This window comes from Canis lupus, chromosome 31 (assembly GCF_048164855.1).
Source record: "Canis lupus baileyi chromosome 31, mCanLup2.hap1, whole genome shotgun sequence".
Classification (NCBI taxonomy): Eukaryota; Metazoa; Chordata; class Mammalia; order Carnivora; family Canidae; genus Canis; species Canis lupus.
In genome coordinates this window covers 17,946,737-17,974,226 of record NC_132868.1, presented here as the reverse complement: position 1 = coordinate 17,974,226, position 27,490 = coordinate 17,946,737, and the positions used below count along the sequence as shown (strand labels likewise).

The 27,490-nt window shown below is 42.9% G+C and overlaps 1 protein-coding gene, 1 long non-coding RNA gene and 3 other non-coding genes across 5 annotated transcripts in view; 1 reads left to right on the top strand and 4 right to left on the bottom strand.

Moving 5' to 3' along the window:
* Positions 1-274: 274 nt before the first annotated feature.
* LOC140622069 (uncharacterized) lies at positions 275-14,243 on the bottom strand. Its single transcript, XR_012021783.1, has 6 exons — positions 14,057-14,243; positions 6,892-7,048; positions 5,209-5,333; positions 4,370-4,447; positions 1,925-1,980; positions 275-1,012 (listed from the first exon to the last, which is right to left on the bottom strand). It is a non-coding gene; the product is annotated as an uncharacterized lncRNA (long non-coding RNA).
* LOC140622508 (small nucleolar RNA SNORA63) lies at positions 4,514-4,644 on the bottom strand. Its single transcript, XR_012022265.1, has one exon. It is a non-coding gene; the product is annotated as a small nucleolar RNA SNORA63 (small nucleolar RNA).
* LOC140622521 (small nucleolar RNA SNORA81) lies at positions 4,979-5,157 on the bottom strand. The gene has a single exon (XR_012022278.1). It is a non-coding gene; the product is annotated as a small nucleolar RNA SNORA81 (small nucleolar RNA).
* On the bottom strand, positions 5,415-5,545 carry LOC140622509 (small nucleolar RNA SNORA63). The gene has a single exon (XR_012022266.1). It is a non-coding gene; the product is annotated as a small nucleolar RNA SNORA63 (small nucleolar RNA).
* Positions 14,244-23,985: 9,742 nt separating the features above from the next.
* MCF2L2 (MCF.2 cell line derived transforming sequence-like 2) overlaps positions 23,986-27,490 on the top strand; it is a 237,866-nt gene continuing 234,361 nt past the window's right edge. Inside the window, exon 1 of the mRNA XM_072807544.1 lies at positions 23,986-24,519. Within this exon, the coding sequence (XP_072663645.1) occupies positions 24,444-24,519 (76 nt within the window). The 5' untranslated portion in view covers positions 23,986-24,443. The remainder of the gene's footprint in view (positions 24,520-27,490) is intronic.

Below are 27,490 nucleotides of genomic sequence, written 5' to 3'. Positions count from 1 at the left end.
GGGTCCAGGGCAGGGTACCTGCGTGGCTCAGTCCATGGAGTGTCTGTTTTCAGCTAAGGTCATGATCTCAAGCCCCATGTCAGGCTCCATGCTCACTGGGGAATCTGTTTCTCCCTCTGTCCCCCCTCACTTATGCTTTTTCTTTCTCTCACACAAATAAATATTTTTAAAAAGATTGTTTTACAAAAAAAAAAAAAAAAGAAAAGAAAGAAAGAAAGAAAAAAAAAGATTGTTTTACCAAAAACAAAAACAAAAAATACTTTCTTTAAAGAAATAATTTTCAAGTTTGTTCTGTTCAGTCTAATGACCACACTATAAAAGCAGTTACACTAGTTTAATAGAATTGGCTGCTTTTATACAGCACATATTGTCCAGTCCACAAGTATAGTATTAAATGACAGAGAACACTCAATATAACCCTTTTTACAGAACTAGGAAATAAACTTCTAAGAATGATTTTTACAGTCTCACCTTTCATATCCAACTCCAGTATTCTATTTTTTTTGCCTGTTGTGTTCATTTTATTACTCTCAGTTCCAATATTTTCTTTTCCTTTCTATGCTGCTACAGGGAATTGAATTCACCAGGAGAAGATTAATGTCGGTGATATGATTTACATCTCATTATAGGACCAGTGTTTTTTCCCATTTTGAAATTTACTCTATAGGCCAAATCTTTAAAGGCTTTTTTTCCAGTATTCTAATTTTAAAGAAGATAAAGTCAATGACTTTCCTCATATGAACTCATAAGTAAGAGAGTAGCATTATTATCAAAATCTGTATTTTTGATAAGTCATGAGCTTTAGACAAGCTTCAAATATTCCCAAAGAAAAAGCACAATGCATGTTGTCATCACCTAGTCCATAACAGCGAGTGCTGTTAGCCACATTCATTGACAATTCTTCCACTGTATTGTAGAAAGTCTCAATGTCACCAAGAATCCACTTGTCCACTTGTCTTCTTTAATGTTTATGGCCACAGATTTCCTCCCAAATTGACCTCCACTGCCAATTCTGAACAAAAGAAAAATTATTAATCAGAATATTAGTTATCAAATATGAAATGAACTACTAACAATATGAGCTACTTGTTAACCATCTGTGGCTGTTTATTTGCCAGGATTATATGTAAAGTGCTTTTTTTTTTTTAAGATTTTATTTATTTATTCATGAGAGACACAGAGAGAGAGGCCTCAGAGACACAGGCAGAGGGAGAAGCAGGCTCCATGCAGGGAGCCTGATGTGGGACTGGATCCCAGAACTCAGGATCATGCCCTGAGCCAAAGGCAGACACTCAGTCCCTGAGCGACCCAGGCATCCCAAAGGCTTCCAACTAGATGCTAATCACAATATCCAGAGAAAAATAAAATATTTCTTTCACAGTTAGTGCAAAAGGATTCCTTTGGCTGCAAAATCAGATTCTATTAGGCATCTTAAGCATTCTTTTTTTTTTTTTTTAAGATTATTTACTTATTTATTCATGAGAGACACAGAGAGAGAGACAGAGACACAGGCAGAGGGAGAAGCAGGCTCCATGCAGGGAGCCCAACATGAGACTCGATCCTGACCCCAGGACTACACCCTGGGCTGAAGGCAGTGCTAAACCAGAGAGCCACGGGGCTGCCTGCATCTTAAGCATTCTTATTTATAAAGCAGATGGCAGGGATCCCTGGGTGGTGCAGTGGTTTGGCGCCTGCCTTTGGCCCAGGGCGCGATCCTGGAGACCCGGGATCGAATCCCACGTCGGGGTCCCGAGGTGCATGGAGCCTGCTTCTCTCTCTGCCTGTGTCTCTGCCTCTCTCTCTCTCTCACTGTGACTATCATAAATAAATAAAAATAAAAAAAATAAAATTAATAAAACTAAAAAAAATATATAAAGCAGATGGCAGTTATTATTTTTGTGGTAGTGAAATTAAAAGCTCATACCCAAGAGGGCCATCCGGAAGCAGTTGTCAACCTGGGACAGATGTAAACACCAGGGACTAAAGAAAGAGAACAATTATGTGACTCATTGACACATTTTTGAAACTGTCAACTGCAAATATAAATTCTGGAATGTTGGCTATCATTTAGACTATGCTGTCCAATACAATAGCCACTAGCTACGTGTGGATATTGAAATTAAAATTAAATAAAATAGAAAACAGTTGCATTACCACATTTCAATAGCCACATAGTGGCCTGTCACTTCTGTGTTAGGGAGCACAGATGAAGAACATTTCTTTTTTTTTTATTTTTTGAATTTTCTTTCTTTCTTTCTTTCTTTCTTTCTTTCTTTCTTTCTTTCTTTCTTTTTCTTTCTTTCTTTCTTTCTCTCTCTCTCTCTCTCTCTTTCTTTCTTTCTTTCTTTCTTTCTTTCTCTCTCTCTCTTTCTTTCTTTCTTTCTTTCAGATTTTTATTTATTTATTTATTCATGAGAGACAGAGAGAGAGAGAGGCAGAGACACAGGCAGAGGGAGAAGCAGGCTCCATGCAGGGAACCCGATGTAGGATTACATCCCGGGTCTCCAGGATCACGCCCTGGGCTGAAGTCAGCGCTAAACCGCTGAGCCTCCCGGGCTGCCAAGATGAAGAACATTTCTATCACTGCAGAAAGTTCTATTGGACAAACCTGGTCAGGACTTAAAACTTTTTATTTTGTGTGTGTGTGTGTATGTGTGTATAAGAAATCTCCACAAATCTGTTATGGTAATTAACCCACATTTATCACTGCTTTCTGCTCAGTTCATCTCATACACTGTAATGCGAATAGCTGGGATATATTTACCACCACAGCTGTCTACTAAAACAGATAATTCGGTCAATCAAAAAAGTCTTGGCTAAAGCAGCTTAAAAGATCAAATAAGTAGCACAAGAGAAAAACAAATATGGCAATACTGACTCACTCTTTTTTTTTTTAAGATTTTATTTATTTATTCGTGAGAGACACAGAGAGAGAGAGAGAGAGAGAGAGGCAGAGACATAGGTAGAGGGAGAAGCAGGCTCCATGCAGGGAACCCGATGTGGGATTCGATCCCGGGACTCCAGGATCATGCCCTGGGCGGAAGGCAGGCACTAAATCGCTAAGCTACCCAGGGATCCCCCTGACTCACTCTTTAGCCAAACAATATGTTGTTTCACTCATGAAACCATGCATGTCCTAAATCAGGCCAAGGCCATTTCAGAGTACCGCCTCATCACCTATTCATGTTGACTACTGTATTTCCTAAAACACAGTACTTTTACATTAGTAGAACACAGAATTCAATAAAACCAGTATACCTAAGCCAGGTCAATGTAAATTTCTACCAGAAAATGCTAACAAAATCCCAATTATAGAAGAATCATCAAGAAAGCATGAGATATGATTAATATGACTTAAAAAAAGACACGTGTGTAAGCTAAGGCAACCAGATCTAACAGCATTATTGATTTTTCCTTTGAATATCAACTGTACAAAATCTAAAGTATGGGGTAAATTTCATATTTGTGAAATTTCACAATGAATTTCACACGAATCTTCCCAAGTAGAATTTAAATACATCTTATGTGGGACGCCTGGGTGGCTCGGGTTGAGTGTCTGCCTTTGGCTCAGAGCGTGATCTTGGGGTCCTGGGGTGGAGTCCCACATCGGGCTTCTTGCATGGAGCCTGCTTCTCCCTCTGCCTGTGTCTCTGCCTCTCTCTGTGTCTCTCATGAATAGATAAATAAAATCTTAAAAAAAAATACATCTTATGTTAACTGAGTGATAAGATTTTCCTTATTCATATACCTGATTTTTTTTTAAAGGAAGTCTTTTTTTTAAAATGTTATTTATTTATTCATGAGAGACACACAGAGAGAAAGGCAGGGACACAGGTAGAGGGAGAAGCAGGCTCCATGCAGGGAGCCCGACATGGGACTCAATTCCAGGACCCCAGGATCACACCCTGGGCTCGAAAGGCAGGAGCTCAACCGCTGAGCCACCTGGGCATCCCCATATACCTGATTTTAAAGGTTGACTGGCTAACAAAATCACACTTCAATGACAATACATAAATTTATTTCACCTGAATAAAAGCAAATATTCAATGAAGATGACAAATAGCTGAAAATATAGATTTCACAAGTAGTAGGCAGATGATCATAGTTTATAACCATAGACACTAGTTGTACATATAAAAGTCATGAGCCTGAAAGTATGATAGTAGATATTCAAATTCTGATTCAAAAAGCAACTGCTATACATCTTCCAGGCCACAAAATAATAATGAGCCACATATAAATCACACAGCTAACTGTGGAGTGAGGTTTTTATCCCCCACAGGGCTAGAGATGACCAAGACTACTAAAAATCTTCCCCTCAAAACCCACTTGTGGTAGATAAATACAATTAAATAAGGAATTGGAATACCAGTAAGTCGGTAGTAATCAAAATTTGGTTTGTGCCTTATCCAAATTCCTTCTTGATAATGTCTCTTTCTGTCACCACCTGCAAATATGAACAAGCATTAATTCTCAAGAGTCATTCCTCAAATCAGGGGTTAACTTGGTAATCATGTCTGAGACCCTGCATCCCTGGCTGCTAAGCACCATGGCGGACAGGGCTAGAAAGGTAACAGTTTTATTTTGAGCAGGGGGTAAAGACAAGGCAGCACTTTATAGCTACATTGTAACTAGATCCTGCATCATTTTATTAAGGAAATAATTAGATGTTAACAGTATCTTAAGCAGCAACAGTAGGGAAGAACTAGTCATATATTAGATACTGAAATTCCTGGCATGTATTTTCTCAGAAGGCAGTCTACCCTTTGCCTTGTGTTCTGAAAAAGAAAAGTCATGTGTGGTCTATCTATCATATGACACAAGGAGCATACAATTTTCTTCCTTCCAGTATTTCAGAGAGGAAAATACTAATTCCTATCAGAGTTGGAATAAAACACCATTTGATTTCTAATTCTCATCCCTATCACTGAAAGGGATTAGTTAGAAATTCATTCTATTAATTCTGCCTAAATGCAGATATTATCTTACCAAATCTTAGAACAGAGTACCCTGAACTCAAGAAAGACATTTATCTCAGTTTTTCTACTACCTGGCATACCTGTTTTTCTTCTTGTGTTTACTCTGCTAGCTTTATTACAAATACTAAGACATGATACTAGCTTCTGCAATTTTAGTACAGAGCTTAAGTAAGCAGGTAAAAATAATTCGGGCCATAGTTTTTATGGGTATCAACTGGAAAAACATTACCCTTTTATTAAAATATTATAAAATATCAACCATTTCAAGGGTCAATTCTTCCTTCTTCATCAGAATTTGAACTTCTCGATAACTTCCAATGTATCGATTGACATTAAGGCAGAAAGCAACCCAACCTTAAGAAAAGAAAAAAGAGAACTAATTATGTTGACATATTAAGCAGGTATAATCGTTTTCATAATAGTACATAGAGGAATATGTTTGAGACCAAGCGTCCCTGTCTTACTATAGAATTGAGCTAGACAGAGATTGTAGGAAACAGTTGCTTTCAGCAGGGGTAAGGACAATATAGCACTTCACAGCTATATTGTAACAAGTAACCCAACCTGCCAGCTATCACATGCACATCTGAATACTTGTATTTAATTTCTGGTAAATCTTGTGGATTTGATATTTAATCCTTTGCTTGTTTGTTTTAAAGATTTTATTTATTTATTTATTTATTTATTTATTCATTCATTCATTCATTCATTCATTCATGAGAGACACACAGAGAGAGAAGGCAGAGACACAGGCAGAGGGAGAAGCAGGCTCCACGCAGGGAGCCTGATGTGGGACTCAACCTCAGGACTTCAAGATCATGCCCCGAGCCGAAGGCAGGTGCTCAACCGCTGAGCCACCCAGGCGTCTCTGATCTTTAATCCTTTGACTCAGCATTTTTATCTGCTTCATCCAAAACAAGCATCTTGATCTATTTTGGAAAGTTAAAAAAAATCTTACTTAAGCGTGGGCTGTGCATGGAGACTTCTTTCCAAAGACTATACAATATGGAAGGGTGTGTGTGACAAGAGTAACTTTACCTGGAGAAACCTAACAAACACAACCCTAGCCAGGGAACCAAGGTCAACATCAACCAACAGCAATATTTTTTAATACAATGAAATGAAAATGGCACTTTTCAAATAAAAAGATCACTCTGTGGTCTTCCTCAATCTAATCTTGAGGAAAAACACCAAATTCCAATACAAGGACATCCTACTAAATATTTGACCAATATCTGACTCCTAAAATTTGTCACAGTCATCAAAAATAGGGAAAATTTGAGAAACTGTCACAGCTAAGAGGAGCTTAAGGAGACATGAAAATTAAATGTAATGTGGTATCCTGGAACAGAAAAAGGACATTAGGTAAAAACTAAGGAATCAGAGTAAATTCTGGACTTCAGTTCATCCTATTGTATCAAGGTCAGTTGGTTCATTAATTTTAACAAATGTGCCATATTAATGTAAGATGTTAAGAATATGGGAAACTGGTGACAATGCATAAGAGACCTTTCTGAATTATCTTCTCATTTTTTTTCGTGAACCTAAAACTGTTCTAAAATATAAAGTTTATTTTATTTTTTTTAATTTTTTAATTTATTTATGATAGTCACACAGAGAGAGAGAGAGAGGCAGAGACACAGGCAGAGGGAGAAGCAGGCTCCATGCACCGGGAGCCCGACGTGGGATTCAATCCCGGGTCTCCAGGATCACACCGTGGGCCAAAGGCAGGCGCCAAACCGCTGCGCCACCCAGGGATCCCCTAAAATATAAAGTTTGTTAAAGGAAAATCCTAGTATCATATCTAGGTATTCATGCTTGGCAACTGGCTTAAACAGACCAATTATTTTCTTCCCATACTTCAAATATCACTAGTTCAAAAGTGTCCTTGGAAAAATATGGCGATACTTACAAAGAATCTTGTATTTAACATAACGAATGTTCTCCCTGAAACACCAACAACTATGAGTGCTGCTTCAGCTTGTATGCTGTGCATTTCATTGTGAACACCGCTTCCACAATGCAGGCATGACAAGTTGTTTCCATAGAGTAGTCAAGTGCCAGGATTACTGTTTGGATCCAAAAGCCAAAGCTTAAATTATTATGTTGTAGAAAAACAGGCTCTACCAAACAATTTCTGAAGCACATAGCTAAATGCTGAACTGCTCATATTTAGTTTCAGATTCTGGTCTGTAAACAGCTTTTAAGCATCCTAACATAGAATCACTTCTAAGCTTACAATGTAGAATGATCAAACTGCTTCATGATCAAATCCCTTTTGGTGTCTCATTTTTTAATTAGATTTTTGTGCCTTTATGAACTTGGGATCCCCAGTTTCCTACAGAGACCAGTTAGATAATTAAAGAACTCAAACATTTCCACATTATTCTTCTATGTATAGGACACTTATGTACGGAAACAAGTTCTGCATTTATAGTTCAAAGCCAAATTATGCTGTTACATATTCACTGATTATTACTTACTTTAAAACCGAATCTTTCCAATAGGAAACTATAACATACAGCTTTGATCTTCATAAAGCCTACTGTTTTGTTAAGAAAATTTATTTCATAACTAATAGCAGTGAGCTCTGAAAACAGAGAGCATGCAACAGATATATCACAAACTACAAAGATTCCCAACTAATAACAGATCATTGCAATTTCCACTTTGCAAAATTGCATTTAGACTTAACAACAATATCACAAAGGATTTAGATTCCATCTACCCTGAAAAAAAGGAAAGCTTAGTTTCTCAGTTTGATGAGATACAGCCCTGCACACCACATCTGTAAGCCTAGTTCCTGTTTAATTTGAAAAAAAAAAACCTCTATGCTTGCATATAGACAATAATTAAAAAGGTTTTGAATAGACCACCACTTTACACCAAATCTTAAGCTATTCTTCATTTTTGTAAAACCTGAAGTAGCTGAGGATTTATGTTGCCCTGGCAGACAGCCATTAAGCGATGCCTGAGGGTACAGATGAGAATACACTAGTGGTGGCCTGCTGGTAAGGACAACACCACGGATTGATGACACTGATCTCAGAATTCTTCAGTGGGAATGAGCCACTTCCAGGGCAACATGCTTGAGAATACAGCTTGCCCAGCTCCCGGGTATGATGCACTGAGAAAATGATGAACACATCATCATTTCTCTGGTATTTCTTCCCGCAATGGATAGCCCGAATCAATTTGTGAAGAAGTGTTGGGAATAAAAACAAACAACAACCCAACAATGGAGGAATATTCTATAAATAAACTGGCCTCCATTCTCAATGACTGGCACCATCCTCCACTCGTGTATTTTTAGTACACGCAGAGATCTCTATTATGGATACACTCCTGAATACCAAAAATCACTTCATCACCTAACCTATTAAAATCATGAAAGACAAAGACTGAGGAGCTGTTCCAGAATGAAGGAGGCCAAAGAGACATAATAACAAAATCCAACATGTGATACTGTATTAGATTCTGGACCAGCAAACAAACCTTTTTTTTTTGTAAAACGTTCATTAGTTGGACAATTGATGAAATTTAAATAAGATTAAACAATATCTATAGATTAAATAACATCACATCTCTGTTTTATTTTGATTTTGGTAATTGTGTTATGATGTAAGACAATGCCCTTTCTTATTTCTGGATAACACACACTGAAACATTAAGAGGCATAATGCCAGTAACTTACTGTCAAATGCTTCAGAAAAACATTACGTGAGTATATGATATGTTCAATTGTATTTATATACAGATATTTATTTATAATTTATTATAAATTTATAATTTATTATTATAATAAACAAATATTTTTATAATTTATTTATAATTTATTATATTTATTTTTATTATATATTTTATATATAACAATTTATAATTTATTTATAAATTTATATTTTAATTTATTTATAATTTATTATAAATTATAAATAATTGTAATTTATTTATAATTATAAATATATTACAATTAAAATTAAATTACAATTATAAATAATTGTAATTTATTTATACAAAATAAATTTATTTTATTTATAAAATAAATGTTTTATAAATAGTAACACTTGAGAAATCTACGTAAAGAATATTGGAATTCAGGGCAGCCCAGGTGGCTCAGCAGTTTAGCGCCGCCTTCGGCCCAGGGCCTGATCCTGCAGACCCCGGATAGAGTCCTATGTCGGGCTCCCTGCATGGAGCCTGCTTCTCCCTCTGCCTGTGTCCTTGCCTCTCTCTCTGTGTCTCTCATGAATAAATGAATAAAATCTTAAAAAAAAAGCACATTAAAAAAAAAGAATACTGGAATTCTTTGTCCACTGTTGTAACTTTTCTGTAAGTCCTAAACAATTTCAGGTTAAAAATTATTAAAAATTCAAAATATATCAATATCAAATTACTAACATTTATAACTTACAGTAGAGAAACAACAGAGGTCTTAAACTGGCAGCTTATTTGTTGTCTTTGTTTTGCATAGTATTTTAAATCTGAATTAGATGCTTTCTGAGAAAATTTCATATGCAAATCCAAATTTCCACTTTTACTTGAAAAATCAGTAGATTGTAACCCTGACTCTTGGCAACCAATGATTGGCTGTCCACTTTAGATGGGCATATGCACTGCACATCCCTGGATCTCCACCTCTCTTTATTTTTCTTACACTTGGCTTTTTTACTCACTTATGTTGCAGGCCCAGCCCCCTGCAGACATTTGTGAGGCCTTTGATTTATCCAGGAGCTCCAGCTCTGCTAAATTTAAGTAATTTAGTCTGAAGTTCCTTATCTTTGCCAATTACTAATTTTAAGAAGAGGAAGGTAAAATAAAAAGTTTGTTCATGCCTAAGAATCTCTTGTGAGAAATATGTAGTTGTGCTGAAGATGATGAGAGATGACACAAAAACCATTCAATGAGCATTTATTAAATGAATCTGGAAATTAACAATTTTAAATATAAAAGGGATGACTATATTAGATTTTTTTTTTCCTTTTGCTCCAAAGATCAGAATTAACCTTGGTGCAAATAATGAGGGCTATTTGGGAAAGCACATATTCTGGCTCAATTAAGAGGGAAGAAATTTCTAATGGACAGTGACTGAAACTGTACTAAGCTACTTTCAGGAGGCGATGGATTTCCAGCTTCCTGAAGTGTTAGAAAGAGGTTGGGCAACAAAGGGGTTGGGGGGGTGCAATATATGTACATGGCAGTCAGGATGAATATCTGTCATGGTTCTTCCTATGCTTGGATTCATGATACTATGGGGTGCTTAAATCTCTAGGTAAACCAACACTTCAATCATAAGATAGTAAAAAGAAGAGGAAAGAACTCAGCAATAAATCATGGGAACTCAAGGGTATGTGAGTCTCCAGGGTGTGATTTAGGGGATGCCATGAAGCAGCCAGCTGGAGTCTGCTGGGGCATAGCTCTATCTCTGGTCCTAGAGTCCAAGGGAGTGGCAACAGATATGGAAGACACAGACAAGTGAACCAATGAGGAGGAACGAGCAAATACATTGGAAGGGATCAGTAGAGGGTGCAAGAAGACCTAGTGTGGGGGTGAAAGAGACCCATTTCTACAATATTATGGGAGTAGTTAAGTTATATTTAGCCTATATGAGTGCAAAGCTCTATTTGGTAATAAAATATACCTGCAGGAAATGGTGTCTAAGGAAGAAAGCAGATTTAAATGAGGCTTCAAAAAAACATGATAATCAGAGGAAGTAGAAAAGCATTATCTATCTCATGTCACACTGGTCCCAGCTTTCCCCTTGAGGATGAGACCCAGGGCTTCCCTGAAGAAAACTTCTCCAGCTGAAGTCCCCAGAGGGGAAATTGATCACTATGTTGCTGAACAATGTGTGTATGTGTGATTTCCCACAGTCTAGGAAGAGGACACACAACACAGTCCCTAATGAATGAGAAAATATCATTTTCAGGAAAAAATGTATTAGAGCCTATAATCTATTAAACTTTCATGGAACTTGTAGGACTCCAAAATGAAATATGATATGACAATGACAACACTGGTAGTGGGATGCAAACATTAATGTTTGCAGGCAGAAAGCTCAGAACTCAGAATTCTATTTCCTCATTAACATTGAGATCATTTACTGAGAATGGCTTCTAGAGGATGTCAGAGGTTTGAAAAGAGTGAAGAGAATCTGATACACAGCAGTTGCATAAACTGAAAGAATGAGGTGGGTCTACTGCACAGTGCTGAATGCCCATGTCAAGTTTTAGTTGACTACCATGAATTTCTTTTAGTACCAAGTCTTCTCAGTGCAAAAATTTCTCCAGCTCTTCTAGGAAGCTGGAAGAAGACAATATAGAAGACAAATAGTTGGATTCATCCATGGTGGCAGTTTTCTCTGGTGGATAAATAGCTAGTAATAACTGATAGGATTTATAGGGGTGGGGGAATTAATTTTTTATTACGATTTTACAAATAATCAAGGATCAGATAAAATAAGTGACTTATTTACAATCACTTGGGTAATAAACAGTAGTTGCTTAGATCAGAACTTCAATCTTCATAATTCTACATTCCTCTTTAGGTGAGGAAAGTTTTGTAGTTTTTTGAAGAAAAACTGCAGAAAGTTTCCCAAGAGGAATTTTAGGGAACGGTCGGCATAGTCTGCAAGTAAACTTTTTTTTTTTTTTAGAGTGAGAGAGCCTGCATGTGGTGGGGGTAGGGGTGGGGAGAGAGCAGAGGGAGAGAGAGTCTTAAGCATGCCAGCAGCAGAGTCCTAGGCAGGGCTTGATTTCACAACCCTGAGATAACCTGAGCTGAAAACAAGAAGTGGACCTTAACCAACTGAGCCACCCAGGTGCCACTGCAAGTAAACTATTTTAATACTGTAAACACTAAGGAAATAAAAACGATATGCAAAGAAATATAAAAATCCTAGAAGGCCTGACTTTTGGTTTTTAAAACATACTCTAGGGGATCCCTGGATGGCTCAATGGTTGGGTGTCTGCCTTCGGCCCAGGGCGTGGTCCTAGAGTCCTGGGATAGAGTCCCACATCGGGCTCCCTGCATGGAGCCTGCTTCTCTCTCTGCCTGTGCTCTCTCTCTCTGTGTCTCTCATGAATAAGTAAATAAAATCTTAAAAATAAATAAAATAAAACATACTCTGTCTACCTTACTATAAACAACCACTGACTATAAACCCATTTTCTAGCTTTCCCAGTCATCCTGTGGTTATTTCCTCTCCCATGATGGTTGGTATGCTTCTTCTGTTTAAAACACAATGAAAATAAAAATAATATCAATTATGCATGGGGAACAATGAATGAGACTATATTTAATATTTTATTAGCCCAGCTTATAGATTTGATTTGGTAATACTGATGTATTACAATCTAAAATACTTGCTTTAACCATTACTGAACAGTACATCTCTTCACTGAAACTCAGATATCCATAATATTCCTCATTGCTTGGCTTTTTAAAACTAAAATAAAAATTTAAAAATTAAAAATTAATTATAGAATTATTTGGTATGCCAAAGATTCACACTTACTAAAGGTCCAATGTAAAGCTAATAATAACTAAGATTAATTACTTTTGATGTCCTAGGCACTTGACAATCCTATGAAGTAGATACAATTATTATCATCTTTATTTCAATGAAGAGGAAACTGAGGCCCAGAGAAATTATGTAACTTGCCTACTGTCAACAAAGTGGTGAGAACTAGGCTTTGAACCCAGATGTTTCATTCCAGAATTTGAGCTCTTAGCCTCTATAAGCGATACTGCTTTAATCCCTGCCTTAACAGTGATGTGTGGATCTCTAGCAATATAAATGATTATAACCTTGCCTGCTGACATGAAAGCCAAATGATATGCCATTGTGTATTTTTAAAAATCTTATTTTACTATTTGAGAGAGAGAGAACATGAGCAGGAGGGGGAGAAGCAGATTCCCTGTTGGGCAGGGAGCCCTACTTGGGCTCCATCACAGAACCCCAGGATCATGACCTGAGCTGAAGACAGATGCTTAACTGAGTCACCCACGTGTCCCACCATTGTATTAATCATAGAATGTACTTTCATTATCACATAGCTATATTCTTTGACAGTTTAATAGTCATTTTTCCCCCTAAAATATAAAGTAAGTGCTATGGAGGAAACTTGAATATAAACTAACTCTAGATAGGCCTCTGGAAAATAAGTTTGCTTTTGTTAATGGGATTTGTTCCAACAATAAGAATTCCGCAGGAGTCTTCTCCTGATTTAGGACAGCAACACTGAACCGGGTTTTTAAGGTGTCCTGGTCTCATTACCCACTAGTTGCATAACCTTGGGCAAGTCTCTTCGCCTTTCCTCGGATCAAGGAACACAACACTCTCCGCATGGGGGCAGCTGTGAGAGGGGGCTGTAAACAGGTGCACAAGTGTTACTCCAGTCTAGGGTTGCCAGGTAAAAACCAACACGCCCAGTTCGACTTCAGACAAATAACAAATAACGCTTTATATTTAAATTTCTCTTTATATTGGAGACATATTTATACCCCCAAATCACTTATTTATCTGAAATTTAAATTTATCTAGCATCTTGTATTTTTAAAAGATTGTATTTATTTGAGAGCGAGCAAGAGAGCACACGCAGGAAGAGGAGGGGAGGGGGGCGGGGAGGAGAAGCAGATCCCCCTCCCCCCCAATGAGCTGCGGCCCACCCAGGGCTGGATCCTGGGACACCAGGGTCATGACCTGAGCCGAAGGCGGGGGTGGGGCTTCACCGCTTAACCCACTGAGTCACGCAGGGGCCCCAGTCTTGTATTTTTGTTGCCAAATCTGGCAACTCTATGGCTAGGGGGGCATGGAGAACGGCAAGCCCAGCTCCGCTGTCCTCCACTCCCCTCCCCCCCTCCCCCATAGAGAAACTGAGGCCGACTGCGGCTGAAGGGTGAACGTAGGCGAGGAGGAAGAGAGGGAAGGCCCGGGTGTAAGAGGGCTCCCCTTCGGGGGTGGGGCTGAAGGCAGAGTCCCGGGTCTCGCAGTCTGACCCCCGGTCCTCCCCCCCGCCCCCCGCCCGGCGCCCGCAGGCCGAACAGGCCCCGCCCCGGAGCGGGAACGCCGCGGTTACCTCGGCGGCGGCAGCAGCGGGCTCGGGGGGCGCTCCCGCCGGCTCCTCTCCGTCGCCAGCAGCAGCCCCGAGACCACAGAGCCCGCCGCCGTGTCCTCGGAGTCCGGCTGTTTGTCGCCGGCTGTTGGTCGCGTCTCCGACGTCCCCCAAAGCATCCCTCCGTCTGTCTGGAAGCCTCTTGTCCTCTGGCCACCGTCCCGGTCGGAGTCAGGAAATAGACCAATCAGAGCCAGGAATTCGGAGGGGGCGTCACCGCTAGAGCCAATCAGAGAGCAGATCTGGGCCTCGGTGGTGGCGATTGGCCAGTGGGTTTCCTCCGCCTCCCGGGGAGTGAGGGCTCCGGGCCCAGCCCCTTGGGTGGGCTGGTAGACGCGTCCCCCGGTGACCCCCGGGGTATCTTCTCTCTCCTGAGCTCTAGGGCGAGGAACCCTCCAGGACTTTTAATTGAAGGGAATTTTTAATTGAGGGGAAGAAGGGAAGGGAGCGGTCTTAAAATACAAAGGGGAGGGGGGATTCCTGGGTGGCTCAGCAGTTTAGCGCCTGCCTTCCGCCCGGGGCGCGGTCCTGGGGTCCCAGGTTCGAGTCCCGCCTCGGGCTTCCTGCATGGAGCCTGCTTCTCCCTCCTCCTGTGTCTCTGCCTCTCTCTCGCTCTCTCTGAATGAATAAATAAATAAAATCTTTTTTAAAAAAGATTTTATTTATTTATTCATGAGATACACAGAGAGAGAGGCAAAGACACAGGCAGAAGGAGAAGCAGGCTCCACGCAGGCCCAATGTGGGACTCGATCCTGGGTCTCCAGGATCACACCCCGGGCTGCAGGCGGCGCTAAACCGCTGCACCACCGGGGCTGCCCAACCACTGATTTTTTAAACGTCTCTATTGTTTTGCCTTTTCCAGAACGGCATATAGTTGGAATCGTAATAGTTTACTGCTTTCACTAAGTAATCACTTCTTTCAGATTACTTATTTCACATAGCAATATGCATTTAAGTTTCCTCCATGTCTTTTCATGGCTTGGTCGTTCATTTCTTTTTAGTGATATTCCACTGTCTTGATGTACCACAGTTTCTTTATCCATCCATCTACTGAAGGGCATATTGATGCTTCCAATTTTGGCAATTATGATAACTGCTATAAACACTCATGTGGCAGGTGGTTGTGTGGAAAGATAAAAGAAGCAATCCATAAATTAGAAATGGGAATATAAATAAATATATGGAAAAAATGACAATAGAAAAGACAGTTGGCTAGACAGAGGAAGTAAATCAAAATAAAAATAAGGGGATACAGGGCAGCCCGGGTGGCTCAGCGGTTTAGTGCCACTCTCAGCCCAGGGCCTGATCCTGGAGACCTGGGATCGAGTCCCACATCAGGCTCCCTGCATGGAGCCTGCTTCTCCCTCTGCCTGTGTCTCTGCCTCTCTCTCTCTCTGTGTCTCTCATGAATAAATAAATAAAATCTTAAAAAAAAATAAGGGGAGATAATTAAAGATGCAAAACACTAATAGAGTTGTATGGGATCATGTTACTCACCTCTGTGTAATACATTTGAAAGCCTAAATGAAACAGATGAAATTTTAAGAAAATATAATTTATCAAAACATCTCAGAAAAGATAGAAACTCTAAATAGACTGGTTACTATAAAATAGATGTAGTCAGAGAACTGTATTTTTCCACACCTCTATCTACAAAAACACCAGGACTATATTATTTCATAGGAGAATTCTACTGATAAACTTTAAGGAACAGATGAATTGGTTGCTATTGATTCTATTCTGAGGACAGAAATAAGAAAACCTTCCAAATTCTATTTATGAAGTGAGTATAACATTGATAACAAAATCTAATAAAACACACATATATCTGATACATACACTGTGACCATAGACAGTCTTTTTTTTTTTTTAAAGATTTTATTTATTTATTCATGAGAGACACGAAAAGAGAGAGGTAGAGACACAGGCAGAGGGAGAAGCAGGCTCCATGCAGGGAATCTGATGCAAGACTTGATCCTGGTACTCCAGAACCATGCCCTGAGCCGAAGGCAGACGTGCCCAACCGCTGAGCCACCCAGGTGTCCCTAGACAGTCTTTTCTAAAAAAATATTTTATTTATTTATTTGAGAGAGAGAGAGAGAGCATGAGCAGGGTGGCAAGGGCAGGGGGAGAGGGAGAAGCAGGCTCCCCGCTGGGCAGGGAGCCCAATGCACGGCTTGATCCTAGGACCCTAGGATCATACCTAAGCTGAAGGCAGGTGCCTAACCAACTGAGCCACCCAGCCACCCTAACCATAGACATTTTTTTAAAAAAGATTTTATTTATTCGCACAGAGAGAGAGAGGCAGAGACACAGGCAGAGGGAGAAGCAGGCTCCATTCAGGGAGCCCGATGCGGGACTTGATCCTGTGACTCCAGGATCACGCCCTGGGTGGAAGGCAGGCACTAAACTGCTGAGCCACCCAGGGATCCCCCAACCATAGATATTCTTATCTAGTAATCAAGACAGCATGATGTTGATGAAAGAATAGACAAATAGATCAGTTGAGCAGAATAAAATTTCCTGATATAGTGCCACATAAGTAGAGTCAACTGATCTTTGACAAAGAGCAATGGAAATTCAATGGAAAAAAGATAGTTTTTTCAACAAGTTGTGTTGGAAAAACTAGGCATCTATATGCGATATAACAAACCTAGACACTAACCTTACATTTTTCACAGAAATTATCTAAAAATGGATATAGACCTAAATGTAAAACACAAAACTATAGAGCTTCTAGAAGAAAACATAAGAGATAATCTAAGTGACCTTGGGTTTGGTAATGACTTTTAGATATAACACCAAATGCTTAATCCATGAAAGAAGAAATTGATAAATTGTTCTTCATTAAAATTAAATGAAGCAGGGATCCCTGGGTGGGTCGATGGTTGAGCATCTGCCTTTGGCCCAGGGCGTGATCCTGGGGTCCTGGGATGGAGTCCCACATCAGGCTCCCTGCATGGAGCCTGCTTCTCCCTGTGCCTGTATCTCTGCCTCTCTCCCTGTGTCTCTCATGATTAAATAAAATCTTTAAAAAAATTAAATTAAATTAAATTAAATTAAATTAAATTAAATGAAGCAGCAGACATTGTTAAGAGGATGAAAAGACAAGCCACAGATTGGGAGAAGATATCTGCAAAACATATATATCCAAAATATACAAAGAATTCTTAAAACTCAACAATAAGAAAACAAACAATGTAATTAAGAAGTAGCCAATACACAGAAGAAACTTAGATGCTTATTGCTAAGTGACAGAGGCCAATCTGAGAAGGCTACATATTACATGATTCAAAATATAGACATTCCGGAAGAGGTAAAACTATGGAGATAGTAAAAAGATTAGTGGTTGTTCCAAATTTAAGGAGAAGGGATGATGAATCAGTGGAGCATAAGAGTATTTTTAAGGCAGTAAAACTATCCTGTATGATAATTGTAGTGGTGAATACATACATGATATTATGCATTAGTCAAAACCGATAGAACAGTACAACACAAAAAGTGAACCTTAATATAAAATACAGGCTTTAATTAATAATGTATCCATATTGGTTCATCAATTGTAACACACATGCCACACTAATAAGAGATGTTAATAATATGAGAAACTGTTCTAAGAGAGTGGGTTTATGGGATTTTTTTCAGTACTTTCTGCTCAATTTTTCTATAAGCCTAAAACTGCTCTAATAAATAGTCTATTAGTGAAAAGAATACATCAAATACACTCTAAAATTCCAAGTGGTTTTGCCTTTAGGTGGTGGAATTATGATCAATTCTTTTTCCTACCTCTTCTTTTTTTTTTTTTTTTTAAGATTTTATTTATTTATTCATGAGAGACACACACAGAGAGAGAGAGGCTGACTCCATGCCAGGAGCCCGATGTGGGAGTCGATCCCGGGACTCCAGGACCGCGCCCTGGGCCAAAGGCAGGTGCCAAACCGCTGAGCCACCCAGGGATCCCCCTTTCCTACCTCTTCTTTTCAGTTTTCTGTACTTTGCTAATATGTTGTTCAAAGAAAATACATTATTTTGACAATAGATTAAATTTGAGAAAGGACATACATGGGGAGGAGAGTGAAAGTACAGAGGTAGAGGCAGGTGTGCCATGCCCCTCCAAGTATATGCATTTGCATACTCACCTGCTCCCCTGTCCCAGGGGCAGCTGGTTTCAGGAAGCACAGGGTGACAGTGAAAGACTGTCAGGATGGCGTGAGATCAGGTGACTTTTTCACTTTCCTGGGTTCACCTATCCAGTCACTTGAGCAGTAGATGGCCCATAGTGTGGCTCCTTAGACAAGCATGTGGTCTTATGTATTAGAACGACTGGGCTCCTGGTGCAGAGAGGGTTATCCTACGGGCAGCATTGGGGGAAAGAGGCAACACTGCAGTGTTGAGGCAGGTCCAAGGCCTCTGTGAAGTGAGAGGCTTTGACTGATGGATGTTGTCTAATTCTGAACTTGGTCCAGGAACTGTGGGGTTTACAGAGATGTATAAGGTATTTCCTTTGTCTAGCCCAGGGTCCAATGCAGAAAGAACAGTGATAGAGAGGGATGTGGAGGAAGAGGCCCTTTATTTATTTATTTTTAAAGATTTTATTTACTTATTTGAAAGAGAGAGAGAGAAAGAGAGAGAGACACTGACTACACTAGCAGGGGGTGGGGCAGGAAGCCTGATGCAGGGCTCATTCCCTGGACCCTGGGATCATGACCTGAGCTGAAGGCAGTCAGTTGACTGAGCCTCCCAGGTGCCCTGGGGGGTGGGGATTATCATGAGCATTTGTGGTGACCTTGACCCCCTCCCACAGTGCACTTTTACCTAATGTAACCTCCATCTCCTGTCACGTTCTCTCCACCTCCTTCCCTTATCACTACCATCTCTTCCTCTTCTGTTTTCCTCTGCTCTGCCTTAGCACAGAGCCCTTCACACTACCAGCAGCAGCTCCTTATTGGGTCATAAAAGCAAAACTAAAAAACTTTGATTATAAAAGATATTTAAACATGCATAAAAGTAGAGAGAATAAATAGTAAAACAACCCACCTAACACCTTGATTTAACAATTATGAACATTTCCCAGTATTTATCTCATTTATTCTCCTTGCTAAGGTAGTTTAAATTACAAACAGTGATTTTTTTTTTTTAAGATTTATTTATTTATTTATTCATGAGAGACAGAGAGAGGCAGAGACACAAGCAGAGGGAGAAGCAGGCTACATACAGGGAGCCCGACTTGGGACTCGATCCCGGGACTGCAAGATCATGCTCCGGGCCAAAGGCAGGCGCCAAACCACTGAGCCACCCAGGGATCCCCAGACTGATGTTTTATCCTTAAAAACTTCAGACATCTCTAAAAGAATATGGACATTTTCTTTTTTTTTTTTTTAGGACATTTTCTTACATAACTAAATACCATACTTTCCAAATGCAAAATTCCCCAATTTGGGCCATTGTTTTTTTTTTAATTTTTTTTTTTAAAGATTTATTTATTTATTCAGAGAGAGCAAGAGAGAGGCAGAGACACAGGCAGAGGGAGAAGCAGGCTCCATGCAGGAAGCCCGACGTGGGACTGCAGGATCACACCCTGGGCTGCAGGTGGCGCTAAACCGCTGCGCCACCGGGGCTGCCCTGTTTTTTTATTTTTAAAAAGATTTTATTTATTCATGGGAGACACAGAGAGAGAGACAGAGACACAGGCAGAGGGAGAAGCAGGCTCCATGCAGGGAGCCTGACGTAGGACTCGATCCCAGGTCTCCAGGATCACACCTTGGGCCAAAGGCAGGCCCTAAACCGCTGAGCCACCCAGGGATTCCCAGGGCCATTGTTTTTAAAAATGAAATTGAATACAAAGTATTTCAGGGCTTCACATGTGGTAAGGGAAAAGAAATTATTCATACAACTTTGTTTAAATTATGTGTATGTTTGTCTACTGTATCATGATGTAAAATTTATACCATACAGTCTAAGAAGTTTGAAGACCAGTGGTGCATAAGTTTTCCCAGGGACTTGTTAGAAATGCAAATTCCCGGGTTCTTATTCCAAACCACTGAGTCGGATCTCTGCTGGTAGGGACAAGGAATCCATAGTAAAAGCAAACCAACCGGGGCATCTGGGTGGCTCAGTGGTTGAGCATCTGCCTTTGGCTCAAGTCATGATTCCAGAGGGGTCCTGAGATCAAATCTCACATCAGGCTCCTTGCAGGGAGCCTGTTTCTCCCTCTGCCTATGTCTCTGCCTCTCTGTGTCTCTCATGAATAAATAAACAAAATCTTTAAAAAACAAAAACAAGAAACCAACCAACCAATCTTTATTTTAGGTGATTCTGCTAGTTTGGATCTAGACTCAACTGGGTGACCCTGTGATGCCCAGGAATCCCTCACCCTCATCTGTGTCACCCAAGTGGGGCCTTTCTTTCTCTTCACTGTGTTGAGAGTTTACCAACAGAGGTGGAATCTCCCTTGGCAGTGCTTGGAGGACGTTTCTCTTTCCAAGCTTAGGCAAATCTTTACCTGAAGGCAGAGAATGGTCTAGATTCATAAGATTAGTAATATACACTTTGGTCTTTGTACTAGCAACATTGTAAAATGAGACTAAAGCCCTTAAAGGGTTGTTGTGAGGCTTAAATGAAGTCTGTGAATTGCCTACCACTGCACCAGAGTAGTCACTTATTATATGGTGGTGGCAGTTGCTGTACTTGACGCCACCTATCACAACCCTGGGCATATAGTAGATGTTCAATGGATGTGACAGATTGCTAATTTATTCGCTGGGGAAGGAGGAAGTCTCTTCTGGTTTGTTCTTGATTTTGCCAGATATTGGAGCAATGTGATTTGTGTGATTTGTCAGAGACAGGAAATAGATTATAATTAGGAAGGAGAAAAGGAGGCGCAGAAAGGAGGAGGATGGAAAGGAAGAAGAGAAGAAAAAAGAATGTCCATATTCACAAGAAGAATGGAGACAATGACTATTTTCTTAGGGGACAGGGGAAGTATTGGCTCTTGCACACCAAGTGGTCATATCTTCTTAGTCACAATTACAGGATTTCAGAACTGGAAAAAGGAACTTGGAGACCACAGACCCACCCCCTCATAGCCCAGAGATAGCAGTTGAGGTCCTGGAAGAGCATGTGTTAGAGATGGAGGACAGGATGGAGGACAGGATTGATTTCTGAAGACAGGCACTGCCTGCTGCATCTTGCCATAAATTCAGCCAATTCATCTCCATGGAAACCGCTGAAGATTGTGAAGGTACGGATGTGGAAAAGGACAGCAGGACTCCGAGTGTGATTTCTTTTCTATGCCTTTCTTTTTCTCCCTCATTCCTATTCATCAGTTTCCTCTGCCTCCTCTTCCTCTGCCCCTTCCCTCTCTCCCACCTTTCCATGATTCTCAAGTGTAAGGACCTGTCCTAATCCAGGAAGCTGAGGTCACCTGACCTGCAAGGGCCAGAGTGCTGCATATCATCTGCCTCTTTAGCAATGTGCTTATTTCTAGTGATTGAAACTCACAATTGGCTCTGACTGGGCACCAGGGCTCTGACCACTATTATCAAGAAACACTTGGGACGCCTGGGTGGCTCAGTGGTTGAGCGTCTGCCTCAGCTTGGAGAGTGGTCCAGAGGTCTGGGATTGGGTCCCACATGGGACTCCTTGCAGGAAGCCTGCTTCTCCCTCTGCCTATGGCTCTGCCTCTCTCTCTGTGTCTCTCATGAATAAATAAGTAAAATCTTAAAAAAAGAAAAAAAGAAACACTTCATTTGGTTCCTCAAAAATACTTGTGATTCTTGAGTAGACAGAAAGCACCATGGAAACCATTTAAAGCTGTCTTACTTCTTTGTGTCTTTAACCTTTTGCAAGTGATTGCTATGAAACTGGTTGCTCTCCTCCGGCAGGGAGAATGCAGACTGCACCTCACAGGAAAGAATAACCTTTCACAGGAATCTCAGGTTGCATGAGGAGTAACATCTCTTAACCACAGCCCACAATTGTTACAGAAAGCATTTAAACATGTCCTCAAACCTCTGGGATTCCCTGCTACTATTAGAAATTAGATCCAGGGTGTCTGGGGTCTGGCTTTTTACACGTCAAAGAGGAAAGCTGAGCTTCCTGCCATTGGTTTAGAACCTGTGATGGTCCTGGTGTTCTTGTGACCAGATACTCAGGGTCCCCCATTGTAGAACAGATTGAGGAATGACCTGACCAGGCACGCATTTGCTTAGGCTTTTCTGTGGAATTCTGTGGAACAGTCTTTTGCTTCCTGTCAGGTAGGATCTGGGGCCATCTGAAGAAGCTGCCGGAAATCGACTGCCATGGGACAGTGGCTGTAGAGAACAAAATGGAGTCTCTCATGTTAAGCAGGAGCCTGTGTGAAGCAATGAGTCAAGCAGTGAAGGTACTGCAGCTAGGAGATATTCCCGAGACCAAGGTCAGCTGACACCCCAGAACTCATAATGAGCAGAACCAGAGGAAGTCTGCAGGGACCCCAAACTGATTAAATCCCTTAAAAAAGGCAAGGATTGGGCAGCCCGGGTGGCTCAGTGGTTTAGCACCGCCTTCAGCCCAGGGCCTGATCCTGGAGACCAGGGATCGAGTCCCTAGTCCAGCTCCCTGCATAGAGCCTGCTTCTCCCTCTGCCTGTGTCTCTGCCTCTCTCTGTCTGTGTCTCTCATGAATAAATAAATAAAACCTAAAAAAAAAAAAAAAAAAAAAGGCAAGGATTTTGGCAGCATATGTCAAACTCTTCAGACCTGACCCTTCTATGTCTGAGCCCTTGAAGAAGGCAACTGCTGACAAAGGCTCTGCCGATTGATCTCCGAACAGAACCGAGATCCTTGCCTGGATGAACATAAGCAGTAAGTTGAGAGCTGGCCTGGACCAGATTGAGGCCTTACCTCAACTGCACGCCCACAGACTGCCTTGGCCTTAACTTCCCGCAGACTTCTGTTACCTTGTGTGTTGTGTGGCTTGTCTTCCGTCCCGCTTTGTGTGCTGTGTAAGAAGCCAGGTTTAATCACATGAATTGTCACTGAGTTTGGAATCCTGAACCTGCTTTATAGCTGTGATTTAGCTTTGCTTTGTGATGGCATATAAAGCTGACATCGTGGAAAGACACAGCTCCTGTGTGCGCCTTCACGGCGTGCTCCTGCCAGCAGCCCAGGGAGGACGCTCTGGGGCAGGCAGGGACGTGCGTGGGGCTGGTGCCAGAGCCCTTTGGCATGGAGGATGGAGCCTCGGCGTGCCCTGGAGCAGCTGCACAGTGGAAAAGACCCGCGCGCTGGAGAGGTTGTGCGTGCGCAGGTGCGTGCCCAGCCGACTCGCGCACGGCCCGGGCTCCCGGCTGGGAGTGCGGGTGCGCCCCGCGCGTGCTGGTTACTGCGGCAGCCAAGCCCTGGGGCGGTGGCGGTGGCGGGGGGGCGGGCAGCAGCCCGGGCCGGCCGGCCGCACGTCTCCCCAGTCAGCCCCCTTCTCGCCTCAGCAGCTCTGCAGGCACCTGGTGGGCAAGGAGGGGGCGCTGCGGCAGCCGTCCGGGGCCCCGGAGCTAGCAGGAGCGCCTAAAGCGCGGTCTCCCCTCCCCGCAAAGCTGCCGAGGACACACTGGGAGCCGCTCCCGCTCCGGGGGCCGCAGCGCGGGGGCCGCGAGGCCAGCGGCGCAGCTTCACCTGGGGCGAGACTGCGCGGGGGCGCGTGCGCGCTGCCGGGGGCGCGGAGAGGTGGGCGCGGAGGCGGGAGCGCCGGGCGCGGGGCGGGCGGGGGGGCGGGCGGCGCGGAGGAGTCGGGGCCTCAGGCCCCCTCCGCCCTCCCCCTCCGCCCCCGCCCTCCGCGCCTCCGCCCTCCGCCTCCGAGGGCCCTCCCCCTCCCCCTCCGCCCCCGCCCCCCGCCCTCCGCCCTCCGCGCGCAGGGGCTCCGCCTGCAGGCGGAGAGCATCCTTCCCGACCGTCCCGGGAGGCGGCGCCGAAGACGCGACCCGACCCCCGGGACCGCACCTCCGAGACCCGCTGCGCTCCCTCGGCCCGGGGAGCCCGACGCGCGGTTACAGCGAGATTTGGGGCGCTCGGTTTTTCTCCCCTCCACAAGTGCCATTTCCCTCTCTCTCTCAAAGCCAGATAGTGCGCTGGGAGAGCTGCTGGATTCTCCGCTTCCAGACCATTCCCCGGAGGGCGTGGCCGGCGTGGCTGGCCGAGCGGCCCGGGAAAGTTGGCCTGGGCTGGGAGTGACTGGTTTTGCGCCTGAAGAGAGCGAGGAGGACAGCGCGGCGCATCCTCGGGAGCAGACGTCTGTGAAGCACCGTCCGTGACAGCAGTAGAGACACGTTTACGTGGTGCTTTGTTTTGTTTACACACTGAGTGGCTTTTCGGTTGAAATGCTATTTTGGTTAAAGGAAGAGATGGCCCCCCAGGAGCTGAGCCGGCGACTGGCCACAGTGATCACTCATGTCGGTAAATGGAGCTTTTTTTTTTCCCCCTTTCGTTTAATTGATGGAGGTGGGGGCGTAGTCTCGGGGGCGGGGCCGCGCCGGCCGCCCGCGCTCGCCTGCAGCCCCGGGGGCAGCGCCCTGCGTGCCCAGGCCGTGGGGGTGCGGGCTCGGCGTCTCAGCCTCGCTGCTGCTGGGGGCGGCCAGTGCCCGGCATCCCTGGGGACCTGCACGCCCGGCGGGGCCGGGGCGGGCCGGGGGCGGGTGCCTCCACCAGGCAGGTGCGCTTAGTCCCCTGAGGGCTGCTGGGCTGCTAGGATCCGTTGCCCGCGCTGACCCGGCGGAGGTGGGGAGCTGTGTGGCCGTTGGCGAGATAAAGAGAAAGGAGAGGGAACCTGAACGGACGCCGGTGCTCTCCTGCAGAAAGTACTGCCAGCCCGGAGGCTCGCGCACCAGCCAGCGTGGTGAAACGCAGGCCTCGGTAGAAGGTCGCTGCGCAGCCTGGCGCCCCGGCCCGTTGGAAGTCCCGCCTGGAGGTGTCACGCACTCCCGGTGAACCCCAGTGGCAGGCCTCTGCAAGCCTCAGGACACGGGGCGGAGTTAATCCTCTTCCGTTGATTGAGTTGAATGAGGGCAGCAGAACCTCATGCCTTGCTCCTGAAATAAGGGTTGTGGTGGAAAGACAGGCCCTGTTTGGGAAAGAGGACATTGAGACAGTGGTACGTTGGTTGATTCCTTCTTAGCATTTTCTTACCCTGCCCTGGACCTCCCCAAATAAAGACACATTCCAGATTGAGATTCTTTGGAGGTAGATGACTAGAATTATCAGGTAATTTTGAACGTTTAAGTCACTTAACGCTGAGATCCTTCCATAAGGCAAATTAGTTTTAAAGTCAGGAAGTTTTTGCCTCAGTGTTCCACCCATTTGCTAGAACTGCCTTCTTAGTATTTGTTCGTTACCTATTGCTCCAATTAATGAGCTTTCGCTCCTCTTTGAGCACCCTAGTTCAGTGTATTTAGAGCATAGATGTCATATATCTTGAATGATACGCATGTGGGGATATACTTTGTGAAGATACTTATCTGGAAAGACCCAGTTTTGATGATTCATTTTAAATACTGTTTCTGGTGCCAGCGTGGCTGCTGAACTGGTTTTTAAGACAAAAGGTCAGAAGAATGCTATCAGGGAAGTATTGCTGGAGGGAGGATGAAACAAACAGAATTTGGAGTTTGAAATATATTGAATGCTGAAATGATTGTACTTGAAATTGTGCATATGCATGAAATTGCAGTGTCAGGAAAGAGCCAGCCCTGGACTGGGGATAGGATTGATTGTCTGGATTTGAATTTCTCCTGGATGAATCATTCAACGTAAGGCTAAAAATGGGAATTTTACTAATCCTTTCCTCCCTAGCTCAAAGCCTAGTTGTAAGCCGATGTGGGTAAAATCACCATCTAAACTGTGACTGTGTTATTATTGGTCATACCCCAGTATGCCACTGAAGATCTTGGGCAGATCACTGGGCCTCTCTCAGGATGAAACTTCCCATTTGTTAAATGAGGAGGTAGACCTGGACGATTATTAAGGTCTCTCCTATTTCTCTCCATGTAGGATCTTTTTGAAGGTTTGGTAGGTAGTATTCCTTGGTTAACACCTGGTGGCCTCTGGGGTCCAGGCTATGGTATTTTCTTGCCCATATTGCTCACTTCCTTTTTCTATAGTTAGCTCCATAAAGGATGTAGACCTGAATTTGTTGTAGTTTCTGCTCTCAAAGAACCTCTAATGACCTCTGGCATTTGTGTGTCTTGCAGCATTCTGAATCCTCTGGTGTAATCCGCTGTAATCTCACAAACCTGTGAAAGAGGTTATCATCCCTACATTACAAATGAAGGAATTGAGATTTAGAAAGTTTGCCTTTTAAGCTTTCAAAGGTAATGGATAGCAGGCTCAGGACCAGTAGGCAGCTGTTTAGATGGTCTGTTTGGGGGTCTGATTGAGGGGGCAACCAGCCTTTACCTTCATGGAGAATCGCACTGAGTAGCCAGTGGAGCATCTGCTACGGTTTGGCTCGGTGTTTGTTCTTTCCAGACATTTTCTTGGTGAGCAGCCTGAGGGATGTGATGAGTTAGGGAAGGGTTGAGAAGTGCTTGGAGCAAGACTATGGGTTAGAACGTTATCCTGGTTCGATCCTAACCATTCATCTGGGTAACAACACTATGCTCATATATTCACTCTGCCACTTGTGTCCCCTGCCAGTCCGTTCCTCCTCCAGCTGGGATTTCTGCTCTGTTTTCAGTCCCTTAGATTTGACAATTCACATCTGGAGTTTGTTGATTCAATTTCTGAAATAACTCATGGGTCTCTCTCCTAATGTCCATTCCCACTGTGACCTTCCTGTGACTTGTTCAGGATTTCATTCCTCCTGACTAACCATTTGGGCAAGTCTTCTGCCTCTCTTGTGTTTGCCTCTAACTTATACCAGGAATAAACACACAGCTTTTGTATCTTCTAAAACCTTTAATAATACCTTTACATAGTCATTCTCTGCAGCCTGGAGTATTTGTATTTTATTTGGCATGCTTCTGGTTTTATCCCCCAGTAATTGATATTTCTACATGTATGGTTGGTCAACTTGGCCTATTCATTTCTTCAGCTTTGTTCCACTATATTGTCTGACTTTGTTTCTGCCTCTAAACTCTTGCTTCTGCTTTCCTTCCATCTGGAATGACCCCTTAATATATTTCTCCACACAAAAATCATACACACCTTTCAAGCCCAAGTCCTTCTCCAGGTATCTCTGATTCTGCCAGTGGAAAATACTCTTGTCTCTGAATTCCAAAGTAGGTTTTGTTCTAACCACGTAACACTTCTCATTCTCTCCCTTATATTATGGTTGGTTTTTGTGTGCTTGTCTTATCTCTGCTCCTAGACTCTGCATTACCAACTGTCTATCCTGGGCAGTTACCTAACATAGTCTCTTTCTAAGGAGATGCAG